This window comes from Lepus europaeus, chromosome 4, assembly GCF_033115175.1.
Source record: "Lepus europaeus isolate LE1 chromosome 4, mLepTim1.pri, whole genome shotgun sequence".
Classification (NCBI taxonomy): Eukaryota; Metazoa; Chordata; class Mammalia; order Lagomorpha; family Leporidae; genus Lepus; species Lepus europaeus.
In genome coordinates this window covers 23132259-23159026 of record NC_084830.1, presented here as the reverse complement: position 1 = coordinate 23159026, position 26768 = coordinate 23132259, and the positions used below count along the sequence as shown (strand labels likewise).

The window sequence follows — 26768 nt, the reverse complement described above, 5'->3', positions numbered from 1 at the left end:
GTATTAGACATCAGCCTACAGGCATAAACAAACTTTTCCAGAAGAGTGGAGTACAGAAATTTGTGATTCCTTGACAGGGTTTCTGTTATCTTAATTTTAATCATTTTTCTAAGTACTAAAATTATTACTGAATTAATAATTTTGGCTAAAAACTATAACAATGATCAACAAAAAGGAAACTGTATAATTAAGATGAGATTTCTCATATGGATGACTGGAAAAGGATTAAGACATTTTCTATGTTATAGTTTTCTGTATTTTTTAAATAGTATTTTATTTTCTAATTGTATATTACAATTATATCCTATTTATATTCTGTGCTGCACTGGTTGCTTCATACAAGTAAAAAATTCAGTGGGAGATTAGAAAAGTTTGATCAATCAGTATTAAATTATAGTTAATAGAGCAAATGAGTTCTGAGGGGGTTTTCTTTTACATTTGTATTTATTTTATTTGAAAGGCAGAGAGAGGGAGAGGAAGAGAGAAAGATACAGAGAGCTTGTCCATCCTCTAGCTCACTCTATAAATATCTGCAATACTCACTACTGGGCCAGGCCAAAGCCAAGGGCCAGGAACTCAATCCAGGTCTCCTATGTGGTTTGCAGGGACCCAAGCACTCGAGCCATCAGCTGTTGCCTCCAAGAATATGCACTAGCAGGAAACTGGAATTGGGAATGGAGCCAGAATTCAAACCCAGGCACTCCCAGGTAGTATGCAGGCATCCCAAGCAATATCAACTGCTGCACCAGATGTCCACCCCTAGTTCTGGCATTCTATTGCACAGTTGAGTAACTAGAGATAATGATAATGTACTGTATATGTCAAAAAACACAGAATTAAAGATTTTGAAAGTTTTCACCACAAAGAAATAATTAGTATCTGAGGAGGTAGATATGGTTAGCTTGATTTGATCTTTACATAATATATACATACATCAAAACTTCATGTGGTATGCCATAAATATGTATAATTTTATGTGCCAATTAAGATAAAGAAATAAATTTAACGGAAAACTTATTCTGAATTTTTTGTGTATGTTATCTTCTTATTTCTTAGCTAGACTATGAATTCCTTATAAGTGTCCTGTATGCCTTCTCCTTCTATATCCCCAAAAGCACTAAGGAGACAGAGGCAACCAGACTCAACCAAAGCCTAAATATAGTTTCCTAATGAAATGCACTGACTGCAAAAATCTAAGTGATTCTATAAGTCTTCCCAAATAATGGATATAAATGTAAATTATCATCTTCTCACTAAAGAGATGCTGAAGAATAAATGACCAAATTTTTTTTTTAATTTTTGAGGGGTGGGTGTCATGGCACAATGGATTAAGCCACCACTTGAGATGCCATGTTGGAGGGCTTGGGATGGGGTTCTGCCTCTGCTTCCCACCCAACTTAATGCTAATGTGGTAAGAAGGCAGCAAATGGAAGTCCAAATACTTCAGATCCTACCACCCTGTGGGAGACCTAGATGGTGTTCCTCTCTGTCTCTCTCCCTCCCCTTCTCCGTCTCTCCCCTCTCTCCCTCTCTCTATGTCATTCTACCTTTCAAATAAATAAACGTTAAAAATCTTCGACATATTTTCTTTCACATAATGGAAAAGTGTATTTACCACAAAACCCAAATATATGTTCCAAACACCAACACCACAGTTAATTAAAGGTTCAAGAGACCTACAAAATTCAGAAGGAGATTCAAAGAAAAAAAAGACTTAAAAGATAATTGTCTGCTCTCTAGCATGTGAATATTTGAAAAATAGCCCGAGTGAGATCTTGGAATTTAAGAATCTTACTGAGTGGAAATGAAAAGCTTACTGTTTAATTTTGTCCTCTGTGTCATGCAAGCCATCATAGTCATAGTCAAAAATTGGTCCACTTATCACATTAACTCCATTTCTTTCTGTAGCATATTTCTTCACCAATACCCTTTGGAAGTAATTCCACACCCCTGTGCAAAGACAGAAATCAAGTTTTCATGAACAAAACTCCTTGCTTTGGCCAAACTCTCTCTAGGATACATTATAAAAGGTAAATAACACAGGGGATAAGATAGCAAAGCTGTTGTGACCCATAACAAGAATCAGCCTATACCAAAGCTTATGTCTGTGAGAGGGGGAGAGAAAGAGGGAGAGAGAGATTGACTTACAGACCAACAAAGGGAAACATACAAACCAATGAGACAGTGGTGGGGAGTTTAATCAAGTCTAATAAATCAAGGTATGATTTTCAGATGAAGTTATTGAGCTGAGATGTAAAGAATGGATAGATGTTTCCTAGACGAAGAAATGATGGTAGCACATGCCAAGTAGAGGGAATTATATGCACAAAAGAGCAATTACTATGTTTCTGAATAATTGAAATTAAGGCCTCACTATTCTATCTCTTCATGGTCTTATTAATAGGCTGGTTCCCAAGTTTTTCTTTAGCCCTGATCTTTCCAAAGAGATCCAGGTAAGTTATTCAGGAATCAATTTCTTAATCCACTTGAATTTCTAATAGTCATATTAAACAAAACATTATCTAAACACAATTCTTCATTCCCCTTGCCAATCCTTCCCTACCTCTTGCCTCCTCTCTCATAGATAATGGCACTTCCATTCACCCTGATGTCTGGTCAAAATCCTCAGAGCCATCTCTGACTTCTCTCTATACCCATTTGAACAAATGCCATCAGTGCTGTCTCAAAATGCATCCCGATCACCCCAAATCTGGCCAGCTCTCACCATTTTCACTGCTGCCATCCTGGTCCAAGTTACCATCCTCTCTGAAATGAGCCACAATAAAAGAGTGCTTCCTGGGTTCCCTGGGAAAAACTCTTACTTTCCTGAGGCCCATTCTCCAGATAGTAGCCACATGCAACCTGTTATACCTTAAGTCGAATTGTAATAGACACACCCACCCATTTCTAACACTTTAGATGATTCCTCACTGTAATTAAAATAAAATCCCAACCCTCACCCTGCCTACCCCTATGATCTCTCTTCTTATCTGTCCTCCTCCAGGTAAAGGGCTTTCTTCCTTTCCCCCAACACTGCCAAACTTGTTTGAGCCTAAACTTTTATATTTGCTCATCCCTTTGCTGGAACACTCATCCCCTGCTCTGCATGTCTGGTTTTTCCTCTACTATTCATTTCTCATGTCCAATACCACCCCCTTCAGAAGACTTTCTTGCCCACAATAGCTTCATTTAATATTATGACCAATGAGAAGAGCATGAGAGGAGTGCAGTGGGAGAAAAGAAAGGCAGAAGAAGAGAATACAGGATAGCAAAGCAGACAATGAGTTGGTTCTCAAATATCACGCCCAGCTCAGCTTGTTGTATTCCACATTTGGGTTGTGATGTTCAGGCTGTTATCACTTCTTCCCGTATCAAAAAGCACTTGGCCATTTTCCTTCTAGAGCTTCAACTGCCCTTTAAATCTTCTGAAACAGTACCCTATAAGAAGTCAGAGTAGCCCACCACATCCAAAACACCCTGGATCATTATCCGCAGTAAAGAGACAAAGAGGACAGTGGGAGAGAAGTTCAAATGTTAATACAAGCATTAAAAAAGAGAGAGAGAGAGAGAGAGGGAAAGAAACAACAATGAGAACAGTCAAAAGGCCAAGCCCGCAGAAATGTGGCATGTGAAAAACCATTCCCCTAGCACAGAAAAACAGCAAGCTCTCTGTGAAAGGCCCTTTCCACACCAGCCTCAGGGTGGCACCGTGTGTTTCCTTTATTACCCTTTGGTCAAAGGAACGGCACCAATAGAGAAGTCCAGGAAACCCTCATTTGTGGAAACTAAATGAAGTTGCATTTCATGTAACATGGTGATAAATGTACCTATGTGAGTTTCTAAATGTTTCTCGATTGGGTTTTAGAAGAAACCAGGAAATTTGTTTTAAAGAACTTTAATTTTTCACTCACAAGCAATAGGTTATATCTTTGAACAAAGCTTCATTTACTAGCTTGCACATCAAATAAACATTTTTTTTCTCTAAGCCATGTATGCCATTTCATCATTAAGCAGGCGAAACGTGCCACAGAAGATAGCACTTAACAATCACTCTTTCCAATTTTGAGATTCCATTCCAGGCCGGAGAGTCCTGTAACAAAGCCCATTGCTCTTCTGTTAACTAAGGTAGTGCTGCTTCTGTGTCCAGCCTTCTCCATAAGCATAATGACCCTCTAACTATAAATGAACTGAACAAGTAAAAACTGCCCCATCATGGATTCTCTCTCTCCAAACGCATGGGTAGATGAAAGGACGGAGGAAAGGATGGATGGATGGATAGATGAATGAATTACTTGTTATCAGAAATTTATAAATGGATCATTTTGGCCACTGGATAATTAAGTCATAAATCTATGACATAAGCCTTAGAGGTCACGCATCAAACCCCTTAATTTTACTAATAGCAGAGAAAATGGCTTTTCTGTGATCACACAGCCAGTAGTCTTACTACAGGGACTAGAACTTGTTTTTCAGGGCCGGCACTGTGGCGTAGTGGGTAAAGCTGCCACCTGCAGTGCTGGCATCCCATATGGGTGCTGGCTCAAGATCCGGCTGCTCCACTTCCAATCCACCTCTCCGCTATGGCCTGGGAAAGCAGTAGAATATGGCCCAAGCCCTTAGGCCCCTGTACCCACATGGGAGACTCGGAAGAAGCTCTTGGCTCCTGGCTTCAGATTGGCACAGCTCTGGCCATTGTGGCCAATTGGGGAGTGAACCAGCGGCTGGAAGAACTCTCTCTCTCTGCCTCTCTTTCTCTCTGTGTGTAACTCTTTCAAGTAAAATAAATAAATCTTAAAAAAAAAAAAAGAACTTGTTTTTCAGAGCCTGGGAGAATCATGCCAATTCATAGTATCACCATCATCTACAAATATTTGTGTCATGTATTTAAAAAAACCTGCAAGTGTTTAAAGAATCTAAAACAATAATTTACATTGCTGTAAAACAATCTGAAGGCCACTTAAGTTTTTGCTGGGTTTCAGGGTCAACATTCTGAATATATCATCACCTTGAAGGAAAGAAGAGTTCTTGGTTTTTAATGTAATGATCAATAAATAGGTATAGGGGCTATTGGATGTCAAATGAACACCAAAATATACCCAAGACCTTTTATAAGTAACAGAATAACGAGCACTGAAATAGATTGGAAGGAAAACATAAACTTGGTTTAGTTCAGCTTCTACCATTTATGATTTGGTCAGTTCTTGTGATGTCAACTTCTTAATTATAGACAAGGGATAAACAGCTTGCCAACTTCCCTCACAGATTCAAATTTTAGATCAACAGCAGAGAATTTACACGAAAGGTCTTCAAAAATCATAAAGGTTAAACACATGAAAGGCATTATTATTATTAAAATCAATATAGAAGTAGAAAAGGTAAGTGGTAAACTTGGAAATATTTATTTTCATAAATTACACTTTATTAGGTAAATATTGGACTTACGTTTGAAAGCAGGATACATTGGAACCATATTGGTTACAAGGAATGCATCATATTTAGATTCTGGTGAAGAGCTCAGATCTAAACATTGGGAAAACAAATAGTGTATGTTGCTCACCAAAATCTACATCAATAAAAAAACCAATCTTCTAACAGTAATGCAAACTGCAAGAAGGAAACAGATCTATTCCTTTATTTCTGCTCATTACCTCCTTAAGACATTTCCAAATTACCCTCCCACTCAATCTCTTACCTTCACTCAGCAGTTTCTTTGAAAAATTGTTTACAATGCTTTTTCTTCTTCCCTAGCTCTTAAGTCTACTAATCCTTATGTGAAAGAATTCCTTGATTTCATTACTGCAGTTTAGAGTTTAAAGAAATATCATCAAGATAATAAGAGATAATTAAAGGATTTGACATGTTCTTAAGAGATCATCTGTACAGTATTAATTGGAGAACACTTACTGATTTCCTATTCCAACTTCAGATCTCATTTAGTGAAGTGGGAGGAAGGACATAGAAGATTCTCTTGCACTTTAGAATTTCTTTGGAGAAACTGATTACTTTTTAAAGCTGATTACTTTTCAGCCAATTTTTTTTTTTAAAGATCCCACAGAAGTTAATCTCTACCATCTCTTGAGGGCCCCCTTCTGAAGAAAACATTAGCCACTGAAAGCCTACATTTCAAGTTTTGTGGTCCAAAATGCACAAAATAACATCCCTTTGCAGCAATCAGATCTTGGTACCCTACAACTTACAAGGAGGAAAGAGGAATCCATAGGACATCTGCTTATCATTTTTGTAGGCCAAACAGTTCTGACTGAAACTCGGAGAAACACGGACATCAGGACGCACACAGTTGGTCAGATGCTCAGGAATGCCAGAGACCTCAGCCTGCGTGGGAAGTCAGAGGTTTAGTAAAGCCATCACAGGGACAACCCCAAACCAATCATGATTCTCAAGCTCAGCATGACTCTCGTATCAGTCTTAAATAAAACAACAACATATAGAACAGAATACAAAGCAGAAATCCCACTGTTGAAATAATGAATAGGAGTCCATAGAAAGTGACTTAAAAATAACACTCTGAGAAATAATATAGATACATTCTCTCTGAAAACAGACTACAGACATATACCAGCATAATATATATATGTATATATATATATATATTTGCTATATATAGGTCTGTATATAGATTTATTTTATGTATATTTGGTATGCACTAAAACATTTATAAGTGCACATGGTACAAATTAACAAGAAACTGTGTTTGGGGCATAAAAGCATCTTTTATTTGTATTCCAAAATTACAAACATACTTCAACTGCCAACTAAGTTATGATATATACCTACCTATCTCATCCTCATTAAAACCAAAACAAAAAGATGCTGATAGTAGGAGAGGCTGGGGGCGGGGCGAGGGGGAGGATTAGCAGGGAGTATATGGGAACGCTCTGTACTTTCCACTCAATCTTGCTGTAAGCCAAAAACGGCTCTAAAAAATAAAGTCTATTAAAACAAATAAGCAAACAAACCTTGGTGACTTCTGTAACTATTGGGCAGCAACTTAAGCAGAGTAAAAGAAACTAAAAGAGTTAGTATGTTTCCTGCAGAATTGAACATATTACCATGAAATTATTAAAACATTGAGGAAAGACCAGTTCAAAATATCTTGCAATAGATCCAAAGCAGAATTGCTTTCATCAGGAAAACTTCAACTATTTTCTGAGACAAAATTCTATTTAGTAAGTGACGATGGGAGTAATGCAAGGAAGGTAATGGAATGAAGAACATATAACACTCAATTTTCTCAATGACCTGTTTGGAAACAGTATATGATGTCCAAAGTGGCATTAGGAATATTTCACTGTAACCGCTTTCAAAGTCAGTATGATATAAGATGTCGTATCTAGTCCGATAAAGCACTGCTGGCCGTCCATAGAGGAGATGTCTCTCTAGGAAAGAAACAAATAAAGCTTTTTAAATGTATATAAATGCAAATGTTAAAGAAATATTGGAAGAGAGTCAAGTTGTCTAGAATTTGCTAGCTTACTTATTAATAACATAGCACCTTCTCCTTAATTTAATCAAGTTGTTTTCCTAGTATTTTTGTAGTTTATCTGATGACCTAAGCATGGGTCAAGGCTTACAGTTCTCAAAACAACAATGTAAATATCATATTTCTGTTAATGCTTTCTTCTCTTGTAAAAATTTAAAACTGTCATAGAAAAGAACCACTGTGTAGTCAATTTGGAAATGATTCAGCTGAATGAAAGCCAATGATTGAAAATTTTTTGTAGAATTAATTTGATCCCTGAAGAAGTTTATCAAGTTGACCAATGATTTAATTAAGAGGAAGGCTCACTTTATCATTATTTGCAAACTACAACTGAAATGTGCATTATTTCAGCATAAAAAGTGAGTAGTAATGAGCATTTAACATAAGCAGCTTTGTCACATGGGGTAAAAGTCTTTAGGTAAGAACTTAAAGAAACATGTATAAATAAAATAAGTGGACATTTAAGAGGGTCCTTTAAATACAGAAGAGGGATATGGATGTCACCAAAAACTAAGTAAAATTTGGAGGTCTGCAGATTCAGATCCCCAAAGGAAAACTCTGCTCTCAGAGACAAAAGTCTTTACATTATTCTTTGAGGAAGAAAAGATAGCAGTTTAATGTGCAATTCCTCACCCTACATCCAAAATAGATGCCTGGGGCTTGAACTGCCCACTTTGGATAAGCCAAAGTTAAAACTTCCAAAGATTCTTGGAAATTGGGATCCCCACTGACCAAAGCATTTAGAGATTGAAGTTTAGGCAATTCCATGATTCCCTAATTGATAATTTAAAAAAATGTATTATTACTTCTATTAGAGAAAATCAGTTCTGGCAATCACTTATTAAATTATGTATACATGTTGCTTTAATTAAAGTATTATCAAAATACGCAAGTAACGGAGAAAACCCTTAGTAGAATACTTTGCAAGAACCCTCCCAAGTAGAACTGCTGATTTGAGGCAAAGCAGCCTACACTATTACAACACGAGTCTGTTCTTGGTAGTTTGGCTTTACAAACGACCATTACAGTAAATATAGAAGTCTTGGTTAAGCTGCCAAATTTGGGGACCCACCCATAAGCATTAGAACATAATATGACAATATTAAGCAAATTAAATATAATAAACAAATAAAAAGCCAGCAAATCATAACAGTAGTACTTGGGGCAGTTGATTAACCCAGACTTTCCTTCAAAGCTCAAACCAAACCTTTTCTAGGTTCAAAATTTCCATTAATGTTTTCCTTGTTTTCATTTTTGCTGCCTCTGAATTTCCTGGTTTCAGCTGGAAGCAGAAGTATCAAAATTCTTTGAGATGCTATTCTCTTTCCATCTTTTAAAATTTTGATGCTTACCAAATACACTCCTCCAAACTCAAACTCAAGCCTAGCATATAATCAATTTTCAGTAAGAAGACAACAGAGTAGCAGTAATGTTTCTCCATGGGACTCCTCTGCTTGGAGCAGTTACTACACAATAGCTTTGGACAACATCCAGTCTCCACCAAATTTGGCTTTTCCTTCCTCCAGATCCCCTCAGTTCTTGGCATTCCTCAACACAACACTCCATTGCATGAGGTCTGATTTATTTGCAAAACCCTGCCCATGAACATTAATAGCAACTCATTACAGTGATTACACATGTTATTTCTAAGAATTAACAGCATAAATAGCAACACCATGTGATTTCCCATATTATTTACTTTCTCTCTGTGTAGCATTAACTTCTGCAGTCTTCATCACCTAGCTCCTTCCAGACTTATACATGGATGTATTCCCTCTCATCAAATATTTTCTGAGTACCCACTTGGTGCCAGCTTCAGGATGCAGGATAGAGATACTGGGCAAAGATGATGAAGATAAAGCTCTAACTCTCAAAGAACTTACAGTTCAGTAGGAGATGAGAATGACACAAAGATCTGAGACACAATGCACTCAATCAAAGGCATCTACAGAGTATGACAGGAACACAGAGGATGAAGAATGTCACAAACAGGGTGAGATGGCACCCGTCACGGTCTTTCCAGAGCATATGACTGACGCTAAACCAGGATAACCTGTGCCTCAGTTTACATCAGTTGCCCTCCCACCCAAAGTGCATGACCAATAATATGGACACATAGTGCAGCCTTTATTTATAGAAGAGCCATGAGAAAGAAAGGGAAAGGGGCACAAGAATGAAGGAGACACCTTAAGAATCACTTTCTCCTGAAAATCCTCCCTGATGAAGCATCTCTATTTCTGCTCACTCTTCCACTCTGCACAAAGAGAATCAATTTGCTTCCGACATTTGGGCTTCAAAGCTTCCAAGCTATTGTTATAACTGCAGTTTATGGCACACATTTAGGGCACAAATGTGTCCTTATCTGACTTTTTCTCAGCTGTGACTGAGCACGAATGGTGTAAAGAAAAAAAAAAAAATACAGCAGCTTCAATAGCCTGTTAAAATTCACCCAAGACTCAAACTGACCCAATGAATCTATCTAGATCTTCTTGAAGTTTAGATTTATCTAAGAAAGGGGTACAATAGTCTGCAAAGTAAGAAATATGAATTTTTACATCCAGAATCAAAAACTTTGATTTTGCCTTGTCATTTTACCCAAGCATCAGAGATCACAGGTTCTTGGCCAGAGCCTGGCTCCACTAGTTTTTAAGACATTTGGGGCTTGACACTCACAGCATTTCTGTTTAACTGAAAATCCCCCCTCAGGCCACAAAATACACTTGGATGTCAGTCTGCATATGTTAAGATCTTTGTCTAGAGACCAGCAATCCTGGAGATCATGTGCAGACCTCTTCCTCTGCCACATGTTCCGGGGATTTCTTGAAGTGAATCTAGGGTAGTCGTTGTCTTCACAGAATTCCAGACAGAGCCTTCATTCCACACCCCAGTTCCCTGTTTACAATAGTGTCTCTGGCATTTCCAGTACATGCCAAGGCCCTCCTCCAGATACCACATTTGGCCAAATCCTGTGAGACAAATCTTTTTAAGTGGTGTGGACTTCCCTAGCACTCATTCTCTTTGTTTTCCAGAACTTGGTCTTGCAGACTTGCATTTGTGTTTCTTTTCCCTCCTCAGTTTCCTGATTCATATTCCCACAGATTAGCTGGCTAACTTGGGAGCCACATGAAAATCTCTCCACGTTTTTTGTTTTGCTAAATGTTCACTACCACAATAATATGCTTTTCAATTTGACCACAAAATCTCTACCCAAGGTCTTTCCTGTTCCTGTCTGCTTTTCTTCTTTGCTTTACAAGTGACTACTATGATTCACTGCCATTTCAACCTTCCCATGGGATTCTATTTAATATCTCCATTCCTGCTCTGTTCTTTAAAAAAAAAAAAAAAGATTCATTTGTCTGGAAGTCCTAGTCACAGAAAGAGAGAGACAGAGAGAGAGGTATCTTCCATCCACGAGCTCACTCCCCAGATGGCTGCAATGGCTGCAATGGCTCTGGCTGGGCCAGGCCAAAGCCAGGAGCCAAGAGCTTCATCTGGGTCTTCCACATGGGTGCAAGAACCCAAGTACTTGGGCCATCATCTGCTGCTTTCTCAGGCCATTAACAGGGAGTTGGATCATAAATGGAGCCGCTGTGACAATGAACTGACTCCATATGGGTGCGGGCTTTGCAGATGGTGGCTTTACCTGCTATGCCACAATGCCACCTGTCCTATTCTTTTTTAACTCAACATCTAAAACATTATGCTAAAATTCATCAGCTGGCTAAATTCTGCAATAGGACAATAACTTTATGAGGATAGGAGTTTATATCTCACTGATCACTGAATCCCTCTATCTCCAATACTGCCAATCATGTAATATCTATTTGGTAAATACTGTTTGATAAATGAATGATTGTCAGCCCTTAAGGCTTCCTGGTCTGGCTGAAAAGCCCGTGAGAGCATTTCAGGCATAGAAAGCCAAGACACTGTGGCAAAAAATGCTCTGCATGAAGGATCTCTGTGAGTGAGACCCCAGTGAAAAGAAGCAGCCATCAAAGAAGGATGTACTTTTCTCTAAAGGGAGAAGAGAACTTCCACTTTGCTGTGGCCTTGTCCAATACTGATGGGGTTTGTGGACTCAAAAGGCTTCCATAGCCTAGACAGCTCATGTCAAGAGCCTGGGGGGGGGGGGGAGTCACTGATAAGAGTCATAGATAAGAGTGTTAATTGTTAAATTAACAACACTAACTCCCCATGCAGACCTCCGTCCTCAATGAGTTGTATTGAGAATTAACTGTAAAACCAGTTCTCAGTTTTGTGTGTGTGTGCAAAATGTTGAAATCTTTACTTAGTATAGAGTTGGTCTTCTATGTACAAAGTTAATTGAAAATGAATCTTAATGGAGAATGGGACAGGCAAGGGGAGAGGGAGGAGGAGGGGTGGGAGGGTGGGTATGGAAGGAAGAATATTCTTAAAGTTTTACTTATGAAACATGTATTCCTTAAAAAATAAATTAAACGTAAGTAAATGAATGAATGTTTTTGTTTTCTTTTAAAATCACTGGCTTTGCATAAATGACCTGTCTCATCACCCTCATGGCTAGACTGGGCAGATCAGTATCTCTCTATTTCACCGATGAAGGAATTGGGGTTTAGGACTTATAGAAGATTATTCAGCTACACAGCAGCACCCAGAATCTGGGCCTCCATCCTCCTGACCCACTCTCCTAGCCTGTGGAGCCATCTCCAGCCGGATACTGACTGCTGAGCTATTCCAGTGAGTGATATATTGCAATGAGGATTCAACCGCTCCTGAGCATGAGCTCTGCTTGGGTTATACCTGCCAGGAAGCAAATGAGGACAGCAGTTTGTATCAGAAACAACTTCTAAACTTGGATAGGCCCTGAAATTCTCTCCTGACATGCTTGCTCTTTCTGACTCTTGGAATAAGAAGCATTTTCAGAGGAAAACATGTGGGCTTCAGTGTCATACAGGCCTGGAGTAAAATCAGCTCAACCAGTATAGCCCTGTAGCTCTGTACCTTAATCTCCCAAAGCCTCATATCTCACTGGAATGCTGCACTGTTCAGAGGCCAAACTTGGAAAGCACCTAGCTCAGTCTTGACCCAAAGAAGATGCAGCTGTAGTAACTGCTGTTGTTGTGAGCTTTGCTTCAACGTCAGTAAAGGATATTGGTAGGTAAAGCTTATTAAAATTCAATAACTGTCATCAAACTCATCTTGAAACTACTATAAATCATGAATAGTTAGGCTATGCAATGATTTCTTTCAAGTCTTCACAAACATGCAAACACACACAGAAACATGAGTATATTTCTCTGTCTTTAGTACAACCAGAATCTCCAAAGAAGTAGCAAAAATGAGAAACAATTCAGACCTGAAAAGAGCTACAGAAGAGTTCCCCTCTCTGACCATATTCAGGCCTTTGAAAATAAAAGAATTACTATTGCTTAAGTTGGCTTTCTACCCAAAATGTGTGAAAAGAAACCAAACACCTCAGAAGTGTCAAAATGCTTTATGATTCCTTTTCTTACCGCTAATCTAAGAACATATAAAACATTTTTCACAGCAATGTAAGTAGAGAAAAGTGAAAAGAAATAGTATAATTATTTTTATAGTGAAAATTATACTAACTAAAGTGTCAAAACTGCTTGCTGTGAGAGATTTAAAATTTTCTGTTTCATCCATTTATTCATCTGTTGATTCAATGTCACAAGAAAATGAGATTTCATTGCACAGAAAGTTTGGCCAAGACATTAGGAACAGCAAACATAATGCAATTAAGATCCAGAATTTACCACATATCTAAGGATATTAAGACTTTAACAAACAGTTTCAATCACTGTTTTTTGAAGATTATATTTTTCTTAATCTTCATGTTAGTAAAGAATTTCATTCTATACCAGTTTGAATATTTATAGCAAAATATTGCCTGTGCTTAATCGAGGCTACATCTCTCCTTTTTACCCTCACAGACCTCATGGGTTTCTTCACTACTGGTATGTGGGGCTTTTAACTGTGTTTTGTAAGAGGGTACATCAAAAAGTTCATGGAAAATGGAATTCAAAGATAAGTTTATTTGGATGCAAAAGGAGCTTGAAATCCATTCATAGTTTTTTTCATAATAAATACTTTCCAGGAAGTTTTTGAGGATTCTTCATTTGCTCCAATTAAAAAAAAAAAAACTCATCTTTTCAATCCATTTTCTATAAACATTTTGGAACACCCTAGTAGAAATATATAGGTGACTATTTTGTATATGGCATCGAAAGAGCCACCTATGAATCTTGCAAGTAGGGAGTTTATGGGACATGGCTTGTTCTGAAAAATATCAACTATCTATGCATATATTCTTAAAAGCTAATGACAGGGGCCAGCGCTGTGGTACAGTGGGTTAATGCCCTGGCTTGAGGCACTGGCATCCCACATGGGCGCCAGTTCTAGACCCGGCTGCTCCTCTTCCAATCCAGCTCTCTGCTGTGGCCTGGGAGGGCAGTGGAGGATGGCCCAAGTCCTTGGGCTCCTGTACCCACGTGGGAGACCAGGAGGAAGTCCTGGCTCCTGGCTTCGGGTCAGCACAGCTCTGGCCGTTGTGGCCATCTGGGGAGTGAACCAGTGGATGGAAGGCCAACCCATCTCTCTCTCTCTCTCTCTCTCTCTCTCTCTCTCTCTCTCTCTCTCTCTGTAACTCTGACTTTCAAATAAATAAAATAAATCTTTAAAAAAAAACTAATGATAAAAATAGTACAACTTTATATTTGTATAGAATTTTACATATATAAACACTTTAAAAGCCTCAAAAGGTATTTGAAGGTATCCACAAAGGGGAAGTAATTACTCTGAATGGAAGATGCACATAGACTCACACACATGGGGATTCTCACTCACAAGGTTCTACTGTTGTGGAGCAGACACTGAATATTTTAAGTAAGAGACTGGATTTGTTACACAAGTGACTTCAAGAAAGAAACACTGCAGCTGAAGAAATGACAGATCAAACCCTTACCGAGACAAAGACTAAGAGAAAGAAACAGAAGTGAGAACGTTGAGTTTATACATATTACAGAATCAAAAAAGAAAATGAATGTCCTGCACATAGTAAGACAAAGATATATGGCTATAATTATTTTTATTTCATATAGTGCTTCTAAAGTCCCTCTCTTAATATCAAAGTCTGTTCCCACCAGGCTGTCAGTGGACCAAGGTCCTGTGTTACCATGGTTCTCCCCTATTATTTGACATCACCCTTTTGAAGCCCTGGGTTGGTTGGAAATTCTCAGTTTCACAGTTGTCTCAGAGAAACCAGTGTTTCTCTTCCAGGGTGTGCATATAACAAATGCTTGCTGACGGATCCCATGAGGGTCCATTTCCACATAAACACATAAGTTTGTGTATTAAGGCTTAGTTTTAAGCCTCAATGGTACAAAAAGACATTTCGGTGGTATAAACAAGAACCTTTATGCTCATATCTGAGCACAGCATTGCAGAGGTAATGTCACAACTGCTCCTCCTAGCCCTGAGAGTCTGATTCACAAAGAAGACGCCTGTTGCTTCCATGCTCACAGAAGTTTGAGGCTAGTGTCTATGCTGAATTGTGGAGCTGGTTTTGTCACAAGCACTACACTATTACCAACAAACTAAATTTTTTTCTCAGATGGAAATGTTTTAGTTTCAGGAAAAGCCAGAGTTTGAATCAGCAAAAACAGGGGAGTTCATTAAAAGTTATCATGAACAATCTCTTTAGTGACTTTTGGAAGAGAACATCTCAGTACTAGCTCTCTGCCTTGTTGATTGACTAAATGAGATGCTCAAATCATGAATCTCTTCACCCCTTGCCTCTAGAAAATCCCAGTTTTTAAAATTATGTCAATCCAGTCCTTTAGATGTTAGGTAGCACACATTTCAAATCCCTTGTAGAGTTGGTGAAGGATCAGTGTCCTATCTTTAAAGCGAAGTCCTATCTTCAAAGCTGGCTTCATCCCATTATGTGTTTCATCCCATTATGTGCTGCACAGTCTGTGTTCTGCGTTCAAAGGGAAAAGGGGGAGGGTGGTGATGCAGAAAAGGAAGAAGGAGGCAGATGAAGATCTTTATAAAGAGGAAAAATAAGTCCAGTAAATAAAATCTACTGGTTTCCTCTACCTCTATGTAATCAGATTGGAAACAGTGCATGTGATAAACAGAACCATATGTAAGCTAAGGACTCAAGAGATGTTCTCAGGGGAACCAGACCATGTGCATCTTTACTGCATGGTTGGAACTGCTGTAATTGAGTTCCATCTGTGTTTTTAAGACACTTTTAGGCATCCCTGGCTGTTACAACAAGATATCCACCTACTGTAATAACCTGTATAGGTTCCCCCTCTTTCTATTTTCTCCTAGTTCTATGGAACTTCAAAATCAGAAGAAAGAGCCTGTGTGATAGATTGTGTTACAATTCCTAGTTATTTACCATGTCCACTCACTGGCATGTGACTTGCAGGATAAAAATCCCTGCAGAAAGACTGTCATGTGCTCAGTTTTGGCCAGTAAACTGTGAATGGAAGTACCATATGCCTCATAAAAGCAGGAGCACTGAGAATCAGTACACAGTCCCACTGTGTCCCTTCTCCCTCTGCCATGAGCAAGGGAGTTCAGTTCCAAATAGGAGCTCCTCCTTCAGCCTGGATTCCAAAATAAAGTGTACACAAGGGACAAAGCAGCACTTGGTCTATAGTCAGCAAACTGAAATATGAGCAACAAACACATTTTTCTTGATACAAATCACTAAGATCCTTTGTTGTTGTTACTATATCACAAGCTTGCAAAAATTCACTAATACATGCTTGTTATCATTGGATGGAAAATAAGAAGAGAATGAGTTAGGGCTCAAGATGATCTTTCCTGTGAAGAGAAAGATCTGATTTTATCCATTCTTATTTCTCCCACCATGACATGCACACTGACTCTCCAGGCAGGTGAGCCTCCATGTAGGTACCAGCTGCCATTATTTATAATTGTGATTACCATTCCCTTCACAGGCATTCTCATGATAAATTTATGGCCCACTGAAAACACAATGGATTGCCTATTTTTCAGAGGGTTTAAACTCTATTGAGGAAAACAAAAAAGCTTCTATAATACAACTAGAATTTCAGGTATGTAGAATAAATGAATACCCTTTGCCAGATAGATGCAAAAATCAGTTGGCAATCCAAATTTGAATATTAAAATACTGTTCTTATACTATGAAGTAAATGAGAATTCTCTTCAATATTTGAAATCTAGAAAACAAAATTTATCTGATTTTTTTTTCTAGCAACTTCTTACCTTCTGTAGACCCTTTTGTATGAAGGCGTTTGTTGAGTTCATCCAATTTGTTCTTCATATGGGAAAACCAGAAAAGACAAAAGGAAAGCAAATCAGAAATACTCCTCTCATCTGAATCCACTCTACTTAGCAACCTGCTAAATCCAAAAAGTGTCATAAACTTTGTCACTATCATAATCTTTTGTGAAATTAATATTTTCTCTCAAATACACAATCTGAAAGAGCTCCCCTTCCTATAAATTTTGTGACTGTGAACATCTTCTTTAACCTGTGACTCTATTTTTTTTTTTGACAAGCAGAGTGGATAGTGAGAGAGAGAGACAGAAAGGTCTTCCTTTTTGCCATTGGTTCACCCTCCAATGGCCGCTGCGGCCGGCGCATCGCGCTGATCCGAAGCCAGGAGCCAGGTGCTTTTCCCGGTCTCCCATGCGGGTGCAGGGCCCAAGCACTTGGGCCATCCTCCACTGCCTTCCTGGGCCATAGCAGAGAGCTGGCCTGGAAGAGGGGCAACCAGGATAGAATCCGGTGCCCCGACCGGGACTAGAACCCAGTGTGCCGGTGCTGCAAGGCAGAGGATTAGCCTGTTAAGCCACGGCACCAGCCTCTATTTTTTTTTCTTAGGACTATGACTAATCATGTTGGTGATGATAATGATTTGGCCACACATCTATAAAATAATCAGATTAACTCCAGGTTCACAAAAGCACCAAATTGATTTATGAAATTACTTTTTCTAAAGCTATAAAGAAATGACTCAGCAATTTTTTAAAGTAGTGAATCGGCAACTCTACCCTTCACTATACATCTGAGATGTATACTCTATCGTAAGTGGATAAGAAGATATTTGCAGTATGCCTGTGTAGCACTGTTCATAATAATTAATGTTGGAAATAGCCAAATGTTCTCAAATAAGTAAATGAATAACATCATTATGGTATATTTAGAGAATCAAATATTAACTATTATCAGTAAAAATCAGTGAGCTAAAGCTTCATATATTAATATACATAAATGTGTCTCAAAAATATATAATGATGAAAAATCTACTTGCAGGTACATATAATATATGTATATAGCATAATAGCATTTATATAAAGTTTATAATATGCAAAACTATACTATAGGTTCTTTAGGAAGCTACACATGTACTAATCCTTACTTATATGTTATTTAAGAGATACATGAATATGGAGAAGTACAGAAATATGCATGAAAATTATACACACTATATTCAGGATATATTCACACTGATAACATCTGGGTAGGAAGAAAGGGTCAGGGAACATATGGAGGCTTCCCTGAATCTGTAATGTTTTCTTTATTTTGAAGTATGGAAGTGTTGATTTTATTCATCTCTACATTTTTTTCAGTATGGATAGATTATATATTTTTAAAGAAAAATGGGGTAAACTCTGTGGCATAGTGGGAGAAGCTGCCACCTGCAACACCAGCATCCCATGTGGGTACCTGTTTGTGTTCTGGCTGCCCCACTGCCAATCCAGCTCCCTGCTAATGAACAGCAATGGAAAATGGCCCACGTGCTTGGGACCCTGCCACCCACAAGGGAGACCCAGATGAAGCTCTGGGCTCCTGGCTTCAGCCTGACATAGCCCCAGCCATTGCAGCCATCTGGGGAGTGAACCAGCAGATAGACGATCTCTCACTGTTTCTCCCTCTTTCTATAACTCTGACTTTCAAAGAAATAAACAAATCTTTTAAAAAATTTTGAAAAGAAAATGAAAGCAGCCTTTTAGAGAAACTCATAGACAAATAAAGATAATTCAGAAATTCTCTAACATAGTTTAAGACAAGAGATTCAAAATATTTCCTGTTCTCTAGAAAAAAAGATGACTCAGAAAATATGATACAAACAATAGATTCCTCTAAAATCATATGTGGGATCCTTGTCACAAGGCCACTTTAAGTTGACTTTGGCAGCTCAACTCGTTCCCACTACAGGCTGAGCACTATCTACTTATAATAATGAGTTTCCTTAGTTCTTGGTAGGCCTACGAGAAGGAAGGAGAAGAAAACAGGGGAGGGGGAAGAACAAACTGAATCTTTCAAATGGTGAGCGTCCCAAATTGTGGCTCCTAGGTCACAAGAAATCCTGAAAGGTAGCAAACGAGAGGAGAAGAGGATAGGGCAATAGGAAAATTACTTTGCATTTTTTCTGAGGCCTAAAAGAAAAATCATACTTCTCTACATAATAAAAGCAAACATGCAAAAATATCAGATTTCCTTGCTTTGGGCTGGTATTACATCAATTCATTGTAGTAACATTGGTTAATTCCTACTATTAGAAGCACTGATGGATAACTTTAGAGGTCTTTCATCAATATAAAATTCAATAGAAAAGTTATTGCTAATCCTTGTAGCTTATTTGGTATTCAAAAACTGTCCATACATGTCCTGATGGGTTGTCTCTGTTCATATCACCAGCAATTCATCCACACTGCATCCTTCCCCAATCCGCTCTGTGTTCTGGGACCTGACTTCTAGAGATGTTTCAAAGATACACCTGCAGGTCAGGCATCTAGCCTAGTTGTCAAGGATTCTATGTCCCACATCAGAGCACCTGGGTTTGATACTTGACTCTGGCTCCTGACTGTAGGTTCCTGCTAATGAGAGGCAGTGGTGATGGCTCCAATAATTGGGTTCCTTACATTGAGTTCTCAGCTTTGTGACAGGCATTTGGGGAGTGAACATGTGGATGGACTAACAGATTCTCTCTCTTAAAAAAAGGGGGGGGGGGCTTGCCACTTGCTGTCTGGACTCCAACAACAGGATCCACCTGCAGGGTGTAGAGAAGCATGTTGCTTCCCTTGCACCCTCCGTACCCAGTTATGACGTATTAGTTGCACACATCTACTAAATACAGAGGTTCCCACCAATCCAAGCCCTTCGCCATGTCCTCACATCTTGCTCCTTTCCTTCCACCTCCAGTCCTTGGAGGGCTCTCTGCTAACTTCAAGGCACTTTTCCATTCCTCACTGGCTTCATTCCTCCCTGTCCAGCCTTTGTAAATAGTTCTCATGAAACATAATTGAAGCAATCTCTTTAAACTCTCTTTCACTCCATGGGCCACCTGTTTCCTGGCCAAAACCATGATAGTAGACATGTGATCCTTGGGGAAATAAATAAATAAAAATAAAGAGTTTGGTCGAGAATTGACTCCACAGAATAGCATCATGAATTCTACATTTTGCCCTTCATTCTTTATACCTGTGCTATTCTATATGGGAGTTAGAAAGCACAGACAACTCTTTGATGTAAAGTAATTAAGTTAAAATTTTAGTTCCTCAGTTACACTAGCCAGCTACCAATTTGGACAGCAGAGATATAGATCATTTCCAATACCAGCCTAGAAAGCTTTATTGGGCAATGTTATTATATACCCAGCAACTGTTTCATATGATGAATACAAAGATTATTTCTACCTTGGGCTCTACCTTATCATCACAGGTGCAGCCTAGGTCAAAATCAGACTGAAGGTACATAATCCCCGGATAACTGGGCCTAGTGACTTCCTCTGGCATGGTTGGCCTGAAAGTATTAACACGCAGGAGATGATTCAAACTTCCATGAGTTCCATTATTAGGAGCTGGCTTCAATCCCAGAAGATCTGATGAAAAGAAAGAAAAGAGGCCAGGTGTTAAATGTTCTCTGATTACAGATGGTAAGAACCCAAACTTTCACTGTCAAATGGTCTGAAGACTGAATACAAATCAGAGTTGACTAAAAAGAGATCTGGATGGCAGGAAACACCTCTGTACCTGCAGAACCATTCTGGCTTGACCATGTCTTCTGATAGCTTCTTGAACCAGCCAGGTCCATTGTTTGACAATGAATAAGTCCCAAAAAGAGTGAAGGCACAGTACCCTAACAGTAGTTGCTGCCTGTGTCTGTGGTAGTTATAACTCAAGAACTATCGTCAGTATCACTGCTTTTCTGCACTTCTCCAGGTTTTTTTCATCCCAGATCTTGAAATGGGACTTATAATCAATAAATGACCACAAGTCTGCCCTCTAATGCACTCTACAGAAGTGTGGGGACAAGAGGAAACTTTGGCTGTGTGCCTTGAATCACCGCTGTGAGATGAACAGGCTGATTTCATAGCAAGTGAATGGTTGCCAAGTGGGCATACAGTGACTTGTCTAAGCTGAGAGGCAGGACAGGGGAGAGCTAGCAGCCAAGATGGGAAAAGAACCCAGGAGACCCGACTTGCAGGCTCCCCCTCTAACCACCAGACTGGCACTCCCTTACTAAATAGGAAAAGTTGTCCTCATTCAGCAACTGAAAGCTCAAGGAAGAAAAATAATTAGGAGCACATAAATAGCTGGCCAGGATGCAAGTTGGCAAAATTGTAACTGGGCTGCAACGCGAGAGCTAGAGGTGGGAGAAAGCTCTGTGCGGAACTCTTGCTTCATCAGGTCTCTGACCAGTGGTGTCAAACTGTAATGCTATGTTGGATCAGCCAGAGGCTGCCAACAGCAACACTATGAAAACTCCCCATTAGTCAACTGTTCAAGGAAGACAAAGAAGCCTTAGAAGGGGATGATATTCTGCCCTTTGAACCATTGGGTTAGTTACCACATTCTTCTGCAGGGAGAGGAGGTGGTCCCGGAAAATAGGCACCTCATTTTTTTCTCTGACATTGAGGAACTTCACAAATTAACTAAGGATTGTTTCATTGGTTTTGATTAAATAAGGGACTTACCACACATAACATTGTAAAGTTCAATGTTTTCAAATGGAGGCACTTTAGTCTTGTACTTAAATGTTGGGCCATAACCTACAAAAACAGTCTTCCACAAGAAAAGAAAACAAGCAAAAAACAATTAAAAACTCCTGATATCTGGGAGCAACCCTTCCTCCTTTATAAATTCTACATAACTTCACTCACACCCCATTTCCCAGCCTATTTAAGAATAACCAAAACACAGGTTCAGTTCACAGTCTGTAGTCATACCTGCATGCTGTTGACCTTGTTATCAAATCCATGGTCTCCCTGGAAAAAACATTTTCCTGATGGTTTCTTATACACATCCAAAGGTTTCCTACATTGAAAAGATTTTTTGATCAGTCAGGATTCCTCAGAAAATCATTCAGATAAAAAGCCAATTTCAGGAGACAAAGACTCTCTTAAAAAAAAGTTTTGAAAGCCTATTTGTTTCTCTTTCAATTGCATCATCATTCGGGTCGTGATGAAAAGAAGCTTCTGTTCATTTCTCCAAGTGCCTTGGTGTTGACTAGCACCCAGGTTAAATGAGGACCCATGAGGAGAAGCCATGATGCCCTCCTCATGCCTCATGCTGATGCTGAGCAGAACACTGGTCACAGGTTATGTTCCACCGTGTGATCCTGTTGGGCTGGTTCACTTTTATAGACCCTCACTAGACTCCAAATCAAGACAGCATAGATACTTTTTTAATGTATTATGTTTAAGCAATGAATGTAGATCTGTATTATATGAAAACGTTTGTACAAATTTACCTATAATACAATTAAAGTGCTACTGCAGGGTTAATTAATGGTAATAGTGACCTTTCAAGAGCCTAGTCTCATTGAGAAATATCCCTGTTTAGAAATAGAAAATGGAAACATGGCTCTTTAGGCTTGAAAACAATTTGATCTTCCCTTTTCGACCAGGAAGACATCTTTTGCATAACTGTCATGTGGCTTGGAAAAAAACTTTTGATGTTTATTAATACAAATATTGCTTGTATGCCTACAAGGTCCATAACACCGAAGTAAAGCACTTAGGAAAGACAAAGAAATATAACAAGTGGTTTTCTACTCTTAAAAAAAGTACCTTGGGTTTAGGATAATAAGCTATGTATGGATAATAAGCTATGTATGGATAATAATTCAACAATGCAAGCATTAAGTTAAAAATATTTACTGCTAATTAAAATATCTGGCTTTGGTCTACACTAATTTGCTCAACTGTCATCATCTTTCACTTCCACTCAGTTTCTGTGTTTTCTTCATATAAAATCATCAACTGTGCCAAATTTACTTTTTCTTCCAAGTTGCCCCATGCATATAAGACCCTGCAGAGGACATAGTCAGCCAAGTCATTTTGGTCACTTCTCTGTCACATATCCATGAGGATTGTTCAAGTGTATTCTAAATGATTCCAATCATTTCCTTCACCATCTCATATAATTAAATTCTATCTACTCCATATACAATTATAGTAGGATATTTATCTGTTGGTCACATGTGCCTAAGAGTTCAGTATTGATGAAAGTTCCTACAGGATCTACATTTGTCTCATTATATTCTCTCCCTTGTAAACTCAACGGAGTATCTAGCTAGAAAATATGTAGTAGCATAGCTATTCAATTTTTGCTTCATACTGATTCCTGGCACTTTACTTAAACACAAAGTTAGAGCAAGGTGAGTGCTAAAGGGCTGCTTCCAGGTCTGTGTGAAAAACGATAAACAATTAGTGATTACAGTCTCCAGACATATCCTACATCAGTTTCTAAAGCAAGGAAATGTCTCTTTCAAATGGGGGAATCTTCTATAGATCAAAAAAGGGTAAACATAGGAATTATTTAAATCAATATAAAATATGTCCATGGTAACAGAGGTTTTAAGATTAACAACTTTTCTAAAGTCCTCTATAAATATTGCTACAGGCAATTTCTTGTCAATAAGACCCAATCAGTCCAGTGTGCTTTGGCAATGTGGCAAGGTCCCAATTAGACTTTTGACTTCTTCAAGTAACAAAAATAGAGGCTACAACGTAAATTCAAAAACTGAAAGACACACACACACACAGTTGCCCTGGGACTACAGAGACACTTCAGGGTGATGAGACTCAACACAGAGATGTTCCATCACAGTCCCAGTGGCTTATCTAGCATACACAATCTTTGGAAAGAGTGAGGTTTCTGAAATTTCTTTTAATGTCAACTTAAGACCTTAAGGCATTTTCAGTTGCCAAAGAGGTAATTGTGAAGATGAGACACAGAGACAGCAGAACTCCAAGTTACCTTGCAACATGCCATCTGCGTTCCACCAGTAAATGGATATCCTCAATTCTTCTGTTGTTGGCATAGTGCAAACGTTTGGGAAGGTGCTGCTTCAAGTAAGGTTTAAAGTGCTGATCTGGCTTTTTACACTGGAAAAAAAAAAAAGGAACATGGAACTGGGCCTTGAGATGGGGTGTCATCTAGAAAAGTCCTGTTTTCCTCTCTAGGAAGTTGAAGGAGGCTTTAGGCCAAACAAAAGGCTGATTCCTGAATAAGTGGAATTTGATTCACCTCTATCAGATATACATGCTGAAAACAAAAGGGTTCAAAAGGGATTAGATAGCTTTGGAGAAGATAGGCCAGGATAGAAGAGAGGAGTGAGGAATTCTAAGACACATTCCTGACTCATGAGACCACAACTGAGAACAAAGTCAAACTCCCAGGCTCTTCCCCCAACTGCTTCAAGGGCTGGGAGGTGGAGCAGGAAGGGATGAGCATGTTCAGGCCTATCTGATTGCATGCTCAAGTGCTTTAAGGTCTCTACCCTGAGTGGGGAACAATGAAACAGAAGGGTGGCCAGATCTTGCTCTGCGAAAGCAAACACTTGTTTAACCATGAATGAATCCTTTTCAGTTCTGAAGGAAAGATCAAATATTCTCGGTTGTATCATTGCCAAGACCATCAGGGAGCCTGCAGCAGTCCACAAAGCAGAAGTTTTGAAAGATCTGAAGGAAACAGATACACAGGGTGGCAGAGCAATAGGGAGAGTGTTCCTCCATTCCCCAGGGGAAGCAACCACAGAAGGTGATGCATAGAAACTGCTTCCTGTAATTTGCAGCACTCACCGTGAGATTAGCAATGATCGCTTTAGGGTCATCTGTTCAAAGAGAAAAGGAAATTGATTACCAAAGAGATGACAATAGACACAGAGAAATATTTTTTGCAGAAAAAGATTCAATTTTCCTCCTACCTCCTCCCACCCCACCTTCCAGAGGAATTATCACTTTAGTGTTTTGTTTTTAAAAGATAGGGGCATTCAAACATGTAGGGGAAGGAGGGTAGGTTGGGAGGTATCACTGTGTTCCTAAATCTGTACATATGAAATACATGAGACTCATATAACTTAAATAAATTAAAAAAAAAAAAAAAACACAGAGGCAGGCATTTGGCACAGCTATTAAGATGCCATTTGCAATCCCCATATCCCATATCCCATATCCCATATCCCATATCCCATATCCAGAGTGCCTGGGTTCAAATCTCTGCTCCTGATTCCAGCTTCCTGCTTATGTGCACTCTGAGAGGCAGCAGGTGATTGACCAACTCGCTGCATCCCTGTCACTCATGTGGAGACCTGGACTGAGTTCCGGGCTCCCAGCTTCAGCCTGCTCCATCACTGGCTGTTGCCGGCATTCATGGAGTGAAACAGCGGAAGGGAGTTAAAAATTTTTGGAGACAAAATAAGCTTATTGTTTAATTCTATTTTTTGTGATGTTTTTGAAGTCCCCTCTTATAATTGTGTGTGGGTATTTAATATTTCAGTAAGTAGAATGCAGCTAACCAAGTCCTGTGATAAATTTCCCAACTAGATCCAGAGTTCCACTTCTCTAAGGGAAACACTCCTTCCACAGCACCAGGATACTGCTAGGTAATTTGCTTCTTCAAGCTCCCTCAAACGGTTCCTGTATAGCATCTAGGCCTAGGTTATTTGCAATTTAACATCAGAAGTTAAACTGCACAGGGGCAGGCACTGTGGCACAACGGGTAAAGCCACTGTCTGCAGTGCTGGCATCCCATATGAGTGCTTGTTTGTGTTCCAGTTGCTCCACTTCCAGTCCAGATCCCGACTAATGAGCCTGGGAAAAGCAGCAGAAAATTGCTTAAGTGCCTGAGTTCCTGCACCCATGTGGGAGACCCAGATGGGAGTTCCTGGCTCCTGGCTTCGGCCTGGCCCAGCCCTGGCTATTGCAGCCATTTGGTGAGTGAGTGAGCCTGTGGATGGAAGATCTCTCTCCCTCTCTCCTTCTCTCATTCTCTCACTCTCTTCCCTTGTCTCTCTGTAACTCTTACTTTCAAATAAATACATAAATAAATATTTTTAAAAAAGAAATCAAACTGGACATTTGGGGTTTGAGCATAACTTCCTGTTTATCTGCATATCTTTGAAACAAGTCATCATCCACTGTAAGATAAATCTTAACGCACTGAGATTTTTTTAAAAAAGATTCTTTCCTTGGTAAAAGCATTGGGTCTAGTTATATAAGTAGCTGCTCCTTTCCAGCCATAGACACACATATGTACATAACTCCTTTACTTTCACTACAAATAAACAAAGCATATTTTAGTCGATACACTAAACTAGCTAAAAGCAAAACAATGCACATGATGGCTCTACATAAACAGGATTGTGTTATCTGAAAGCCTTCTTTTCCGGGGAGTTGTAGGGAGAAAGAGGAGACTGTGTTTTGTTTTCAAAAAATTTGCCACAGTATGTCATTATAGAATCAGCAGAGAAGGAAAGCAGAGTTCAGAGGACACATCAATAGCCAGAATGCAGCCCTCCCTGGAACATAAACACCAGTGGACTAGGCTTGGTCCCCACCATTTGTTGTCATATCCCTGGCGCCTGGTGCATAGTAGACACTCAATAATGTTTGTTAGTACATATGAATACATAACTGCTCATATTTGTTGAAAATGCATGAATAATCATGCCTTATTGTACACTTTTACATACTCTTAAAAACTGTTCAGAGTCTCAGGTCTTCATCTCTCATTTGATTATTATTATAGCCCTTGCTTATTACCCTGTTGGACTATGGTCTTTTTATTTTAGTTGTTGAACTCTTTATTTAGTAGACCCATTAAACCTTTCATTATAATATAAATTAAAAATGTTATTTCAAAAAAATGAAAAATATTAAATTGGAAAAAAAATTTTGGTTCTAAAGCCATGAAATCCAGTTAAAATGTGGATTCCGTTCTACTTAGATTGGGGTTAAATTTTAGTTGCA

The 26768-nt window shown here is 39.0% G+C and overlaps 1 protein-coding gene across 9 annotated transcripts in view; it reads right to left on the bottom strand.

Moving 5' to 3' along the window:
* Positions 1 to 26768, bottom strand: part of ENPP2 (ectonucleotide pyrophosphatase/phosphodiesterase 2) — a 116579-nt gene that overhangs the window by 7255 nt on the left and 82556 nt on the right. For 3 of the 9 annotated variants that reach the window (XM_062188062.1, XM_062188061.1, XM_062188067.1), the window contains 11 exons: positions 24600 to 24631; positions 23776 to 23903; positions 21741 to 21828; positions 21489 to 21576; positions 20209 to 20393; positions 16769 to 16820; positions 8709 to 8783; positions 7261 to 7397; positions 6198 to 6333; positions 5443 to 5520; positions 1818 to 1950 (listed from right to left, as the gene is read on the bottom strand). In XM_062188062.1, coding sequence (XP_062044046.1) covers positions 1818 to 1950; positions 5443 to 5520; positions 6198 to 6333; positions 7261 to 7397; positions 8709 to 8783; positions 16769 to 16820; positions 20209 to 20393; positions 21489 to 21576; positions 21741 to 21828; positions 23776 to 23903; positions 24600 to 24631 — 1132 coding nt within the window. The remainder of the gene's footprint in view (positions 1 to 1817; positions 1951 to 5442; positions 5521 to 6197; positions 6334 to 7260; positions 7398 to 8708; positions 8784 to 16768; positions 16821 to 20208; positions 20394 to 21488; positions 21577 to 21740; positions 21829 to 23775; positions 23904 to 24599; positions 24632 to 26768) is intronic. The other 6 variants (XM_062188064.1, XM_062188068.1, XM_062188065.1 and 3 more) reach the window with 3 other exon arrangements.